The 13,438-nt window shown below is 34.9% G+C and overlaps 2 protein-coding genes across 3 annotated transcripts; one reads left to right on the top strand and one right to left on the bottom strand.

The window, feature by feature from the left end:
- Window positions 1-4,141: 4,141 nt before the first annotated feature.
- LOC140177630 (agamous-like MADS-box protein AGL82) lies at window positions 4,142-4,804 on the top strand. The gene has a single exon (XM_072210768.1). It carries the CDS (start codon window positions 4,142-4,144, stop codon window positions 4,802-4,804), a length of 663 nt encoding a protein of 220 aa, XP_072066869.1.
- An 824-nt stretch (window positions 4,805-5,628) lies between these two features.
- LOC112732285 (phytochrome E) lies at window positions 5,629-11,595 on the bottom strand. Of its 2 annotated transcripts, none has more exons than XM_025780954.3 (4): window positions 9,297-11,595; window positions 7,862-8,672; window positions 7,195-7,491; window positions 5,629-6,046 (listed from the first exon to the last, which is right to left on the bottom strand). In XM_025780954.3, the coding sequence occupies exons 1-4, from the start codon at window positions 11,287-11,289 to the stop codon at window positions 5,803-5,805; spliced, it is 3,345 nt and encodes a 1,114-aa protein (XP_025636739.1). In that variant the 5' UTR covers window positions 11,290-11,595; the 3' UTR covers window positions 5,629-5,802. The 2 variants fall into 2 exon arrangements, with proteins under 2 accessions (XP_025636739.1, XP_025636740.1); XM_025780955.3 differs by having other exon boundaries at window positions 7,195-7,488.
- Between the last annotated feature and the right edge of the window lie 1,843 nt (window positions 11,596-13,438).

The following is a 13,438-nucleotide window of genomic DNA, read 5'->3' as shown; positions in this document are numbered from 1 at the left end:
AATATCATGAGGTCTTTTCAGGGTTGTAATGGGGCTAAGGTAAAGGTGAGGATACATGTATGGCCAAGTGAGCTATAATATGAATCTTTGACTAACCTAGGCTCTTACCTAACACACACACGCTCTTTGTAATTCTAAAATCATACCCAGCTCCCACTTTTGTATAATTCCCATACTCATGTACCAAATTTTCTTTAATTTTATCACATATGCATTGATCTTTTATTAAAACTTAACATTGGGGTAATTTTGTCCCCTTATTCACTTATTTACTTAATTAATTGAATATTTTTGGTTTTTTTTTTTGAAAGCAAATATGACATATCAGTCCACTTACTCCAGGTATGAGATAGGACAGAAGAGATATGAATAAATGAATTTAATTATGGAGTAATAAGTGAGTGTATGTTTGAAATACCTGGGTAGTAGCAAGGATGGTGGTTGTCCCACTTGCTTCAGGTTAATGTTTGAGATTTGATAACAATGATGATTGATTTAAACTGAATGACTGTATGTTTGAGATCCTGGGTAGTAGCAAGGATGGTGGTTCGTCCTGCTTGCTCCATGTTAGTGATTGTGACGCCTGGGTAGTAGCAGTAGTAGCGGATTATTTCGCTTGCTCTAGGTTGAGCTTTTAAACACCATACTGGGTAGTAGCCGCAGTAGTGGTTATTTCAATGGCTCTGGGTTAAGCGGGTAGTAGCTCAAATCCACTTGCTCTGCATTGGTGTTTCTGTCCATGGTTAGCTACCACAGCATGTCAGGTTGGCTATATAACCGACAGATGATATCATCAGCCATAGGACAGGCATGCATCATATGCATAGTATTTGCTTTGCTTGTTTCTGCATTAATTGAGAATGCTTAAGTGAATTATTATGTTAATTGTTATATTTGCTAATTGCAGTACTTGTATACTAGCTATGTTTTCCCTTGCTTGCTTGATTTTCTGTGCAGTATCACTGGTGTTGGAGGATTGGAGGAAAGGTGGGGAAGTTAGGAACTTTAATCTAGTTCAAGATTTGTTTAAGTTAGAACCTTAGAAGACCACCCGTTATGGTTTCTGCTTTAGTATTCTAAGCTTTATAATATGAGTGTCAGAGTTCTAGGATTGCATCCGGCTTTTTCGGGACCTTATTTGTTATATATGTGGGCACCTTACCCATACTAAGAACCCCCGGTTCTCATCCCATACAACATTATTATTTTTCAAATGCAGGTTGAGAAGCATCACTCTGTATTCTGGAGACTCTGATGAAGCAAAGAACTCTTGGGACTCAGGGGTATATTTTTGTTTATATTTATATATGTATACAGTTCTCCACCTTGTATTTTATGTTTGTCCCTCGTAGAAGTTGACTCGGAGAAACAGGCTGTCTTTTTCTGCTTTGGGTCATTTTGGGATTCTCTTATATATATATATATATATATATATATATATATATATATATATATATATATATATATATATATATATGTTCTGGCCGGTTTATCTTCGCAAACCGAGTTGGAAGCTTTGTTAATTGTATCTTTGACACTCTCTTTTTATTTTATATATATATATATATATATATATATATATATATATCTTATGTTTCTTCGTATGCAAGTTTTTCTATTTACGTGAGCATTACGACTTTTGTTTTAAACTTTTCTTCAAAGGCTCCTCGGTATAAATTCCTTTCAACTACTATTATTATATATATATTTTTATTTTTAGAAGTCGTAATACTTCGCCAACTCAATTTTATAACTATAGCATAAGACTCTGTGTGGTAGGGTGTTACAAAGAGCATGTTGCACGTTTAGTGTTCTTCCTTCTAGGAGGTGATTTTCCTTCATGATTCCCTATGCTTATGCTTTGCTTCTCTTTTTCTATTATTCTCCTAAAATATTTCACAATTTTCTACACATACTAAAGCTCAAAGCAACTCCAAGAAACGCTGATTAAAGCACAAAAATTCTTAATTATAATAAAGAAATCACTAACTTTATTCAAGAAAATAATAAAAAAAATAACTAAAAATACTCATGCATTAGGGGTATGCAACAAAATTGAGAGTATGGGTGTATGGGTGAGAAGGGGCAAGGCTGAAGGGGAATGAGAATTAGGAAGTCACAGGTTATGGTTAGAATTTGTTGTCCATATATAAAGGTCATGTGAAATTACTAAAAATCCTGCGCTAGAAGTAAATCAATGAAAGCAATTAAGTAAATTCATAAAGTTCGAGAAATAGCGGGGAATGGGACAGGGATCCTTGCTCGGGTACCTGCACTTGCCTCAGGGAAAATTTGGCTTCCATTCCCATCCCCACAGAAAAAATTTTCCGCCTTTGGATCCCCATTCGGAGGCAATATCCATAGGAATTTTCACGACTCAGGGAGTTTTGACACCTCTATCCTTGATGGGTTTTAGAGTTCCATAGATCTAAGATCAGGTAGACCTACATTAGGTTAACCTACCTGATTTGATCGGGACACGATAATATTAGGGAGACAATATCTAAAGTTATCTTACATAGTGTAATATGTATAATTTTATACAGATAATATTCGTAATTACATATTTTTTATGGAAAAACTATCTAAAACGTATCCGAATAATTTTGTCGCTGACAAAAATGCACCTGAATTTTGTTATCGATAAAAATGTCCTCAAATAATTTAGAAACGCAACAAAAATGCCCAAAAAAAGGAATATTATTTTTTTGTAAGTGATAAACGACTTTTGTATTTGACAAACCGCTTATGCAGTTAACCCAAAATTTTATACGAATATTTAGATAACTATATATTCAAAAAATACATAAAAAAATCGGATAAAAATTTGTTCATTATTTTTTATTTTTTAAAAGTATTATTGGTTGTTGACAAAAGACATCACAAAAAATATATACCTAGCGAAAAATTACTAAATTTTAAGAATAAAAATATCTCATTTTTCTAATTACGCTTGCAAAAAATCGCATCGAATTCGATCTCTAAAACATTTTTTGAGAATACATATATTAATGTTGAGCATTTTTATCACATTTTTACATTATTTAAGGATATTTTTGTCAATAACTAAATTCAAGTACATTTTTATTAGTTTAAAATTATTTGGATGCATTTTTTGTTGTTTATCCTTCTATGCTTAAAATTATATAATTATTTTAACAATAATTAATAAATATTAAATAAAAAAATTTTGTACTATTTAGAGTAATTTTTATTATTTCTCAAATATTATTATAAACAATATAACAAAAATAACCGTTAGATATTTATTACTTTAGATGAATATCGATGTCCAAACTTATATATAAATTCATGGAACATCACTCTTGTTTTAAGATTTTAGGCACACGCATTAAAGGAATTGAAGCACATTCATAGAGCTTAATTCTTCCAAGAATTCTACCATTAAATTACTTCAGCAATCGGCATTATTGTTATTGTTAGAAATTTGTTAGGTATTAATAAATTTCTTCATCATTATTGTGTTGCTTTCTTTCACGATGTTCTCTCTTTACTTCTTGAAAATTCCAATGCTGTACACAGATATAATGCTTACCATGCTTTTATTGGTTATGGGTTTTTGTTTTCTTAGTTGTTTTCGTTTTCGGTGATAATTTGTCTTCGATCATGTGCTTTTACCATATGGTTTCTTTAAGATTCTTTGCTTCTTGACGTGATTAAGAAGTGGTGAAAACTCACTCACTTGCATAAAACCCTTCAAATTCTCTTATTACTTTGTTTATGTTTATGTTGTTGTTGTTAGAAAATGTGTCGGAAAAGATAGGATTCAAATTTCAAACAGTCCCCTCTACTTTGATATTGTTCCTTCTTCCTGAGTTTTTCTTTTGTTTTCTTTTTTCTTTTTTTTGAGAATAAAATTTTGTAGATGCTATTTTTGACGTGTACGTTAATGACAATGTTGTTTCTTATTTTTATAGATTGCTTATTTTCACTCAATTTCTTAAGAATTCCTCGTTTTAATTTAATTAGGCACAAGATTGGAATTGAACACTATACCACAATTTTGGGACACAAGATTTTGTTGTTATACTACAACAATTTCAATTTACTTTCTTATTTTCCATCCAATTCTTTGCCTTCTTTTTTTTATATATAAAATTCATGATGCAGATTTAGTTACATGGGCCGTGCAAAAACAGAATTGAAGTGCCTCTCAACTGAGAAAGATCGGAAAGGCAGATTCAAGACAAGAATCAAGGGACTAGAGAGCAAAATGAAGAAATTTTCTGACAAATGCGAAGGATCCGAAGCATGCTTGACAGTTTATGAAGAAGGTAGCAACGATGCACCAATGATTTGGCCAAAAGATTCCACAAAAATCAGATCCTTAATTAAAAAGTACGAAGCTCAAAAGAATGTGAGGCCTCTTAAGATCTTTGATCTCCAAGACTTCTTTGAGCACAAGAAGACCTTGGTTGAAGCCGAAACTTTGAAAGCGCAAAAATGCATCTACAGCGTCAAGTATCCCACTTCTGACTTGAATATCCGGAGCTTAGATTTGGAACAACTGAGGATGTTCATTGGCATATTGGATAACAAAATTGGTGCGTTGGCTGAAAGGATTAACATGCTGAAAAATAGTCAAAAAGTTGAAAGTAACTTCAATTTTGGACAGAGTATTGATCGGTACAACTCTCAGATTCAACCTATGATGCCACATAGTTATGATATGGGTTCTAGTTCCCAAATGGGTCTCCTTAGTCCAAATCCAATGGAATTGATGGGAAGTATGGTGAATGCTATGATGTCTAAAAGGTGGTGCCCATTTACTAAAAAGGGTTAAAAGTTATTATTTAATTTAAAAGATATAAAAAAAATAATTTTAAAAAAATTAAAACTTACTACAAAAAAGTAAGTTAGGCAAAATTTAGACAAAAACTCATATGCACTATAGAATTGGCTGGGAAGTAATTATGGACTGATGAATTGTGCTAATCAGTTTGAAGATTCTGTGTATAGTATTATACAAAATGGTGCTTTAGCAAACTCAACAAAAGTGAAGGAGCACCCTAAACTCTAAACCCTAAACCCTAAACCCTAAACCCTATATTTTTCCTAAAGTAAATTCCATAAATCAAGTTAGTGAGGCTTTGGATTGGGAAAGTTAGTGAGGCATGGCTTTGGTGAGTTTGAGAATTGGATGAATCAACAAAGTGAGCATTCGGATTGGACAAACCTGAGTGAATTTGTATGTTGACGTTGTTTACTTTGATGATGTTAATTTGGTTAGTGGCTAGTATGGTGGGATTTTTTTGGGTTTCTTCTTATCTTATTGATTTTAATTTCAAAGTTAGGTACCTTTTGTGTATTTTACAATTAAAAAAAAGTGTCTTATTTTCTTTGTTATTAAATAAGAACAATTAGAATTCAATTGATCTAATTTAGAATTATCATCACTTTGAGTCTTAGCAATTTAATGAATATAGAAAAATATATTGGCACAGGGATCCATTTAATAGGGAAGCATTACAAATTTACCATATAATTGAATCTGATCGTATTTAAATATAAATTAAAGCATTACAAAATAAAATATCCTATTAGTTTATTTCATATTCTACTATACATGTAAGTATGTAATTGTATTATTTTTAAGTTAACGAGCTATAGTTTAAAAGGTATAGTCATTTAGAAGTTGCGAGTTCAAGTGATTATTTTTAAAGTCAGTCATATAATTTTTGTTGGCCAATAATTTTGCCAACACAGCTATATATATATAATTCCTCTAACTAAACAATTTCTATCAAGCATCAAATCTAGTTTATGAAAAAAAAAAAAAAGTTAACTCAACATGCTTGTCTCCGCTTGCAAATTCCTTTGCCTTTCTTTTCTTGTTCTAAGTTCAAGATCAATGAGGAAGTAGCACTTATTTTGTTCTCTCGCATAGTGAACATGACCATTCATCCTACTAAGCATTTTTCTTGACATATATAGCCCCAAACCTTCTTGTGTAGTCCATTGATTCCCTTCTTCAAACATATCCTGAAGTGTGTTAGAAGGAAGACCTTGACCGGAATGGCTCATTCTGTAAAAAGAGTGTGCTTAAATAACAGGCTGGTTTGCATAAGACTATTTTTTAGATAATTGATTCATGTCTCGACATTTCATAAGGGGGTGGAATTATTACACTGATTGGATTTAATACTTTCATAAATTAAAGACTCAAATACAAGGAAAATTATTTGCATATGACTCAAAAGCACACTTGGTTATGACTAGCATTGCCAAAGGAAAATTGATTTAATGAATTATGACCAGTTCTAAAGTGCAATGACAGCAATGTCATTTAGAGGAACTTTTAAGGGAATGTGATATTTAGGAACGTTTTGTTTTTGGCATTAATTTTCATATGGGGCTTTGCATTAGAAATGTTTTAGAACTGAGGCATTAACGTTTGTGAGTAAAGTTATAATCCTATATCTGATTGGAAGAATGAAAATTTCACATGGTTCTACTTCTGGATGATTTGATTACTAGAAAACGTGTAACATATGGTATATCCAAGTCAAAGAAAGTTGGACTTCCCTAGTCAAAGAAGTTCAATTTTCAAACAAATAATCATAATAACTTATTCACACATGGATCAGACATATTACATTAACATTTGCAGAAGTTTCATTTCCCCATAAAAGAGAATGATCAACTAATATTAAGAAAATCAAATACTAGATGTTTAAGACACCAACCCATTGTGGGAAAGATATATTAGCAATCAGATTACTCCTTTCACTTCCAAATAACTAACTCCAGTTTTAATTTAGCCGGAAACATCTTGATTTCAGATAACCTTATTCATTATTCTTCTTTTATACATATTCTCATATCACTTGCTCATTCATTTAGTAGCACACTAGAGGAGAAAATTTGTTAAATTAAATCTGGGGCAGTAACTAATAATAAATTTTATAAGGTCGTTTTACTTTTTTAAAATTTATTATCAAAATACTATCTTTTTGAAGCTAATTACTTAAGTGTCACTCTTTTACTAAGATGACAATTAATTTGTTTATTTATTTTATTTTTAATTATGATAATTATGGTAATATAAAAATAGTGATATTTAGGTAATTAGCTTCAAAAGAACGACATTTTAGTATTAAATTTCGGAAAAAAATGGCACGTTGATAAAAGAGCCATGATAAAGAGATAAAAATAAGTTCCTTGATTGTGTACCTGAACTTCAAATGGATAAACTCATGGCCGTCCTGAATTATCTTCAAACCAGGTGAAATCTTGATTTCAACCCAGCCATTTGGAGATGGTGTATGGTTGACTACATTAAGCAGAATGTCAGATAAGACCACTTGAAGCTTTATTTGATCACCATACAGAGCAAGTGTTTTCATTTCATCAGGAATTTCATGGAACAGCTGCAAGCTTTTTCCTCTCACCAACAGCATCACTTGACTCACAATGGCATCTAGAATACCCCCAAGAAGAAATTCCTCCATGTTTAGCTGCACACTGCTGCTATTATTAGCATTAAATTTAAGAAAAGTCAGTCTTTTTTGTTTAGCTGGAGAAATAATTTATGCATAAAATCATTATATTATTTCATATATTCCTAAATAACTGTAAAATAACAAATAACACATACATGAAATGTTAAGATAGGTGATAAATTTAGTCTGTAACTAATAAATTTCGGCTATAACAAATAGTTATTTAATCATCACAATTAAATTAAGGGTGTTATTAGAAAAAGCCAAAAAGCTCACTATTGTGACAGATACTTTGAAACGTAAATCTTTTAAAATTTGGAGATATAACATATAAGTCAAGAAAGGAAATTAAGGATCGGAATTCAACATGCCTATGAAAATAGATCACGATCACTTACCCTTCATTGATACTTCCTATATATGTTTCCTCAATAATTTCCATTATCTGTCTTTCACAAGCAGCACTAGTGTCAAGAAACTGTTTCTGGCTTTCTGAGACAGCTGTTTTCTCCAGAAGCTTATGCGTAAACCGAATACCGTTTAAAGGATTCATCATCTCTTGTAATATATAAGCAAACTCCTTAGACTCAGATATACTCTTCCTCCCCTGAGGAAGATTTTGTCCATCCGAAGGCTGATTCAGATCGCGAGATACAATCTGCAAGAAGCAGAAACAGCCAATCATGTTTCCACTCGTATCGATCCTCTTGTTAGCAGTGATGTAAGCCTCTATAAACTCTCCATTCCTATCAAAAAATCCGAAGGGAAACTTCTCGAATTCTTGTCCGCTAATTCCCCGGTAAAGCAAGATCATGAAGTTAGTCAGTGTATCTTGACCTTTCAGTCTAACAAAGCTTCCAAAGATTTCCCCGGGAAGAAGTTTTCCTATGACTTCATCTCTCTTCCAGCCAGTTATCCTTTCCATGGCTGCATTCCATTCGGAGCAGCAGGCGCTCTCGTCAGAAGCAAATATCGGCGGAATTAGCGGATTGAGGCTCTGTATGATAGCTTTGTAATCACCTTCCAACTTGACAAATTTGTCTAGAACAACTTTCTCACAAGTGATATCTTGGCCTACAAAGCATACCCCAACAACGGCATTTGTGTAATCTCTACTTGTGCAAGCATTCACTATGAGATATACAACTCCATTTTGTTGTTGATTCCCAAAATGTTTCAATTTCAACTCAAAATTCTTGTCTTCCATGCCTGAAGAACACATCACCAGTTAATTCATATAGAAATATGATTATTAATAATATGATCTGCTTTGCTATAGATCTTAGCATAATTTTATGTCAATAATTTAACTTGGTTCCTTTAAGATATTCTGCATATGGAATGATCTTGAATGACAGAGACTATGAAAACAAGAGAATTTAGGAAGAGAAGAAATAAAATCCGTTTGCAAATAAAACTCCAATTTTCACATCATTTCAAAAGCATATTGAATTATACATAACGCTGGTATTTTGATTTTGGATTAAACCTGATGAAATTCAACAGTTACAACCGAGGAAAACCAGATACATGCGTTCACACATAACTCTGCAAAGTTTACACCACAAAATCTTGTGTTGTTCACAGACTTAGAATATTTAAAAATTGAAGTCTAACGAGGAATAAAGGATGTGTAAATGAGAATCAATAACGAAGATTTTGAAAATTTTGGATGATAAAAATTGAATCAAATTCTAAAAGATTTCTCAAATAACTCGCTACGAGGAAAGTTGAGAGAAATTTATTCAAGCTGAATCACATCTGACATTTGATTAAGTTTGCAATACCTAAAAATCCAGTAGCGATTGAACTTTCCCACAAGAAATGATTTACCTTGCAGGGCTTTACTTTGAATATTTTCAAGATTGTTGCGCGAGTCTGCATGCGCTACTTCATTCACTAGTGATTTACCAATAGCTTCATTTGCCAGCAAACCTGTCAATTCCGCAATTTTCACATTCCAACCATTGATTAAGCCACCTGTGTCAACCCCGAAAATCGGCACAGTTGCCGTCTCAATTAACCTCACCATTTCAAATGCTACTGAACTTAGCTCATCAATCCCACCACTTGAAGCATCACTTCTCTGTATGTAGTTCATAGCCTTAATACCACTATTCTCTGAATTGTGAAATGAATCTCTAATTATAAGTTGCAATGAGTGAATAGCATTGATTTCGGAAGCCTCCCAAGGCGAACTTTTGCTCTTAACAACTTCAAGAAATGCTTTGAATGATGATCTTGGATTCATTTTCCCTCCATCATCCTTATCCTCAGGATGGTGTTTGGCCCCTCCCCACTTAACTTCCTTAGCAGTGTGAGACCGGAACCAGAACAAGAAATGCCTCGAACTGATTTGCGCCATCGCCATGCCACACACTGCATCCCCAAGTAAAGCAGCACCAGGATAACCAGCATCAGCCAAACTGTCTGTACTCAAACCGGTCGAGTCACCGTGAGTACTAAGCAACCATTCAGCAATGTCTTTTACCTGCAATTCGGACGGTGTTGTGCCTAACAACCAACAGTTCCCATCATAATACAGGGCAGCTCCATCACACTTGACAAGATCCTTGATATTAGGAGACTGAGTAACAATCCCAAACGGCGCGTCGCGAAGGAGCATGTCACACAGCAAAGTTTGTGTCTTGAGAATCCTTTTCTCTGCCATTTGCGCTGCTAACTGAATCTCCATGTAAAGCTGCACTCCAAAAGCCTGCATAAGAAATTCACAAGCGTAGCGAACCGGAAAAGGCACATAGCGCGGCGCAGTGTGATGGCACACTAGCAAACCCCATAGCTTCATGGAATCTTTGGTATTTACCACAATTGACATAACCAGCGAAGCAATGGAGCCCATGTTAGCCATGTACTGCGTGTGGCATCCATGTGGCGCCCTCAGAGTTGAGTTCACCAAGCAAAGCGGTTGACTCAACTCTTGGTTCTGAGTTACCTTAACCGGCTTAGCATTACAATCACAAATCATCCGAACGCGATTTTGCTTGAACAAGAATCTTGAGGCTTGAGGGATATCAGTGGCAGGGTAGTGCAGACCCAAATAAGACTCCAAATCCAACCTCCTAATCTCCGAAATAACCTCCCCGTGATCGTCCTCGTGGAATTTATACACCATAACTCTGTCATACCCCGTAAGCTTTTGAACTTCCCCTACAACAGAGTCACACAGAAGACCAATGTCTCCGCCGGGAAGCGATTGCAGCCGAGAAATCGCTCTAACGGCTAGCTTCTGCGACTGAACCGCCCCTGCGAACGACAATGCAGGGTCACTGGACCTTGCAGGTTCCAAATCTATCACAACTCCGACATCAATCCGGTGAAGTATCGCGTAAAACGGCTTCTGCGTTGCCCTTGCGTACACCCAAACAGGATTAAGAAGCGAGATTTCCCTCGATGCCACAGCTTTCGCAAGCGAAGCCCCGGAAGCAGGAGTGAAGAGTGTAGTGGCATCAACTCCAAGAAGACCACCCATTAACTCTTCGGTGTCGGACTGAATCTCGACACCCAAGAGGAGAAATGAATTCTGGCTGTAGCCAATGATGTTGAAAGTCGGTTCTTCGACTGCCAGCATGCAGCCAAAGGGCTGGATGAGTCCGCCCCTTTGGATTCTTGACAAGTAGGCAGTCATCTTCTCCTCAGAGACTGATTTCGGTGGGTCAACCACTGACTTTGAGTAGTCAAATGATTTACCGGACACGTTTGATTGCTCGAACTCTGCAAGAATCTCAGCGTCTGCACTGTACTGTGCAAGTGTTCTCCCCATGTTCATGCTGCTTGCAGCTGAAGTTGAGAGCCTTGCGTTCTTCATGTTTTCTCTTCTCTTTCTTTCTGAGGCTGCAAAACTAGATAACTTAAAAATTACATGTATTATTGGACTCAGAGAATAATAATATTACGATAGGATTCTATTCCTTTTCTCTTTCTCTGTTTGTGGGATTACGCTGTTTGTGCTTCCGTAATGTTTGATGTCGTGGTTGGGTTTTCATACGTCATTGTCATGGGCTGTTTCATGCTTAATATCGTTTCAGTAATTCTGTTCTGTGCCATGCTCGTTTCGCACACTTCAACTGCATATTCTTCAGATTCAAAACCAAAAACAACAAAAATAAGTCACAAATCAATAATGTATTTGTATATAAATATATATTAATTTATTTTTATCATAATATGATATGACTAATAAATATTATTGATGAGTTTAAAATTCTAAATTTAATTTGATGATGAACAAACATTATTAAAGCAATTAATTATAAAATTATTAATTTGATCTTAATTTATACTTGCTTAATTAATAATTTTGTTGGTGCAGATTTGTATTGGGCTGAATGTTGCAAGCCCAAATATGGTTCTTACATTTCACCCTTGTGCAAAAATTGTCAAATGAATATATGGCTGAATTGTTTTTACACCAATTTGGCTATATTGAATTACTATTATTACTAGCCCATTTGAAACTTTGCTACCAAGACCATTGCTTGGTCCGAAACAAACAATGAAAGAAAGCAAAATTCTTTGTTTCCAACGGATCCCATTTTTAATTTGGGATAGATTTCAAACTCAATTAACTTACATTGGAAACATGAGAGAGAGTTAGCACTTGATTTGATGGACATCATCAATGCTACACGCTACCTAAAAGCAAGGGAAGTGGAAAACTTAATTCACTTTATCACATTCATTAATTATTGTTTAAGTTTCTGTTTCTTAACTCTCATCTCTCTTCTCCTACTTCGGTCACTTCACAGAGAAAACATGGAAGCTATGGCTAGCTACCGAAAGGAAGGAGAAACAAGCAACAAGACCATTGTAATGATGGCACGAAAAAAAAACAAAAAGTATGTTGTGGCTGAGATCTTCAACCAAGAAAGGTAAGATATGGTGAAGTAAGCTCAGCCTCTCCATACCGAAAATGGATGATGAAGATTTCGGTCAGAAGAGGAAGATCCTTGGAGAGATGATTTGTCTCTGATTTTGCTCAACCATCACAGGAGGTAGCTACAGTGGCTACGTGATGGAGGAGGCAGAAGTTGGAGCAGATGAAGCTGTCATCATCAATAACTCATCAAGGGCTAGGAATCCTTCTTGGAGTGCAAGACAAGATGGAAGGCTCGGATTGATGAAGATTGGTGACCAAGGAAGGACCACAGGTAATTGCATGTTAGGTTTTGCATTCGGTTATCTCTCTTCTCTCTCTGGCCGAACTGGTTTGCATGAAGAAGAAGAAGATTAGCTTGGTTTATTTGGTTTCAACCGTGGAGGCTTCCCCCTCTATATAAGGAGTAAGAGTGCAAGGCACAGAGTTCTCAGAGCTACCTAAGCTAACAGAAGTTCTTCTCCTTCAATGTTTTTTATTTTGTAATTTTCTGTTTACTTTTGTCTGTCTTGAGTCTCATGAAAAAAGACAAACAGTGAGGTTTGTAAGAAAAAACCATAGAGCGGAAAAAGGTAGAGAGTGCAAAATTAAAAGAAAAAGTCATAGATGTCCTTAGAGGTCCTTTGTACATCTGTGTTGTATTTCATGATTCTGTGGAAATCCCCTTGCAAGTTGGGTTAGTACTTGGCAGTTGAAAGCTTGGCAGAACTGATGAGCGGATAATTTATACCCTTTTTGGCATTGTTTTTACATAGTTTTTAGTATGTTTTAGTTAATTTTATTATATTTTTATTAGTTTTTATGCAAAAATCACATTTCTGAACTTTACTATGAGTTTCTGTATTTTTTTGTGATTTCAGGTATTTTCTAGCTGAAATTGAGGGACCTGAGCAAAATCTGATTCAGAGGCTGAAAAAAGACTGCAGATGCTGTTGGATTCTGACCTCCCTGCACTCAAAGTAGATTTTCTGGAGTTACAGAAGCCCAATTTGCGCGCTCTCAATTGCGTTGGAAAGTAGACATCCTGGGCATTCCAACAATATATAATAGTCCATACTTTGCCCGAGATTTGATGGCCCAA

This window comes from Arachis hypogaea, chromosome 13 (genome assembly GCF_003086295.3).
Source record: "Arachis hypogaea cultivar Tifrunner chromosome 13, arahy.Tifrunner.gnm2.J5K5, whole genome shotgun sequence".
Lineage (NCBI taxonomy): Eukaryota > Viridiplantae > Streptophyta > Magnoliopsida > Fabales > Fabaceae > Arachis > Arachis hypogaea.
This window is presented reverse-complemented; position numbering and strand designations above follow the sequence as displayed.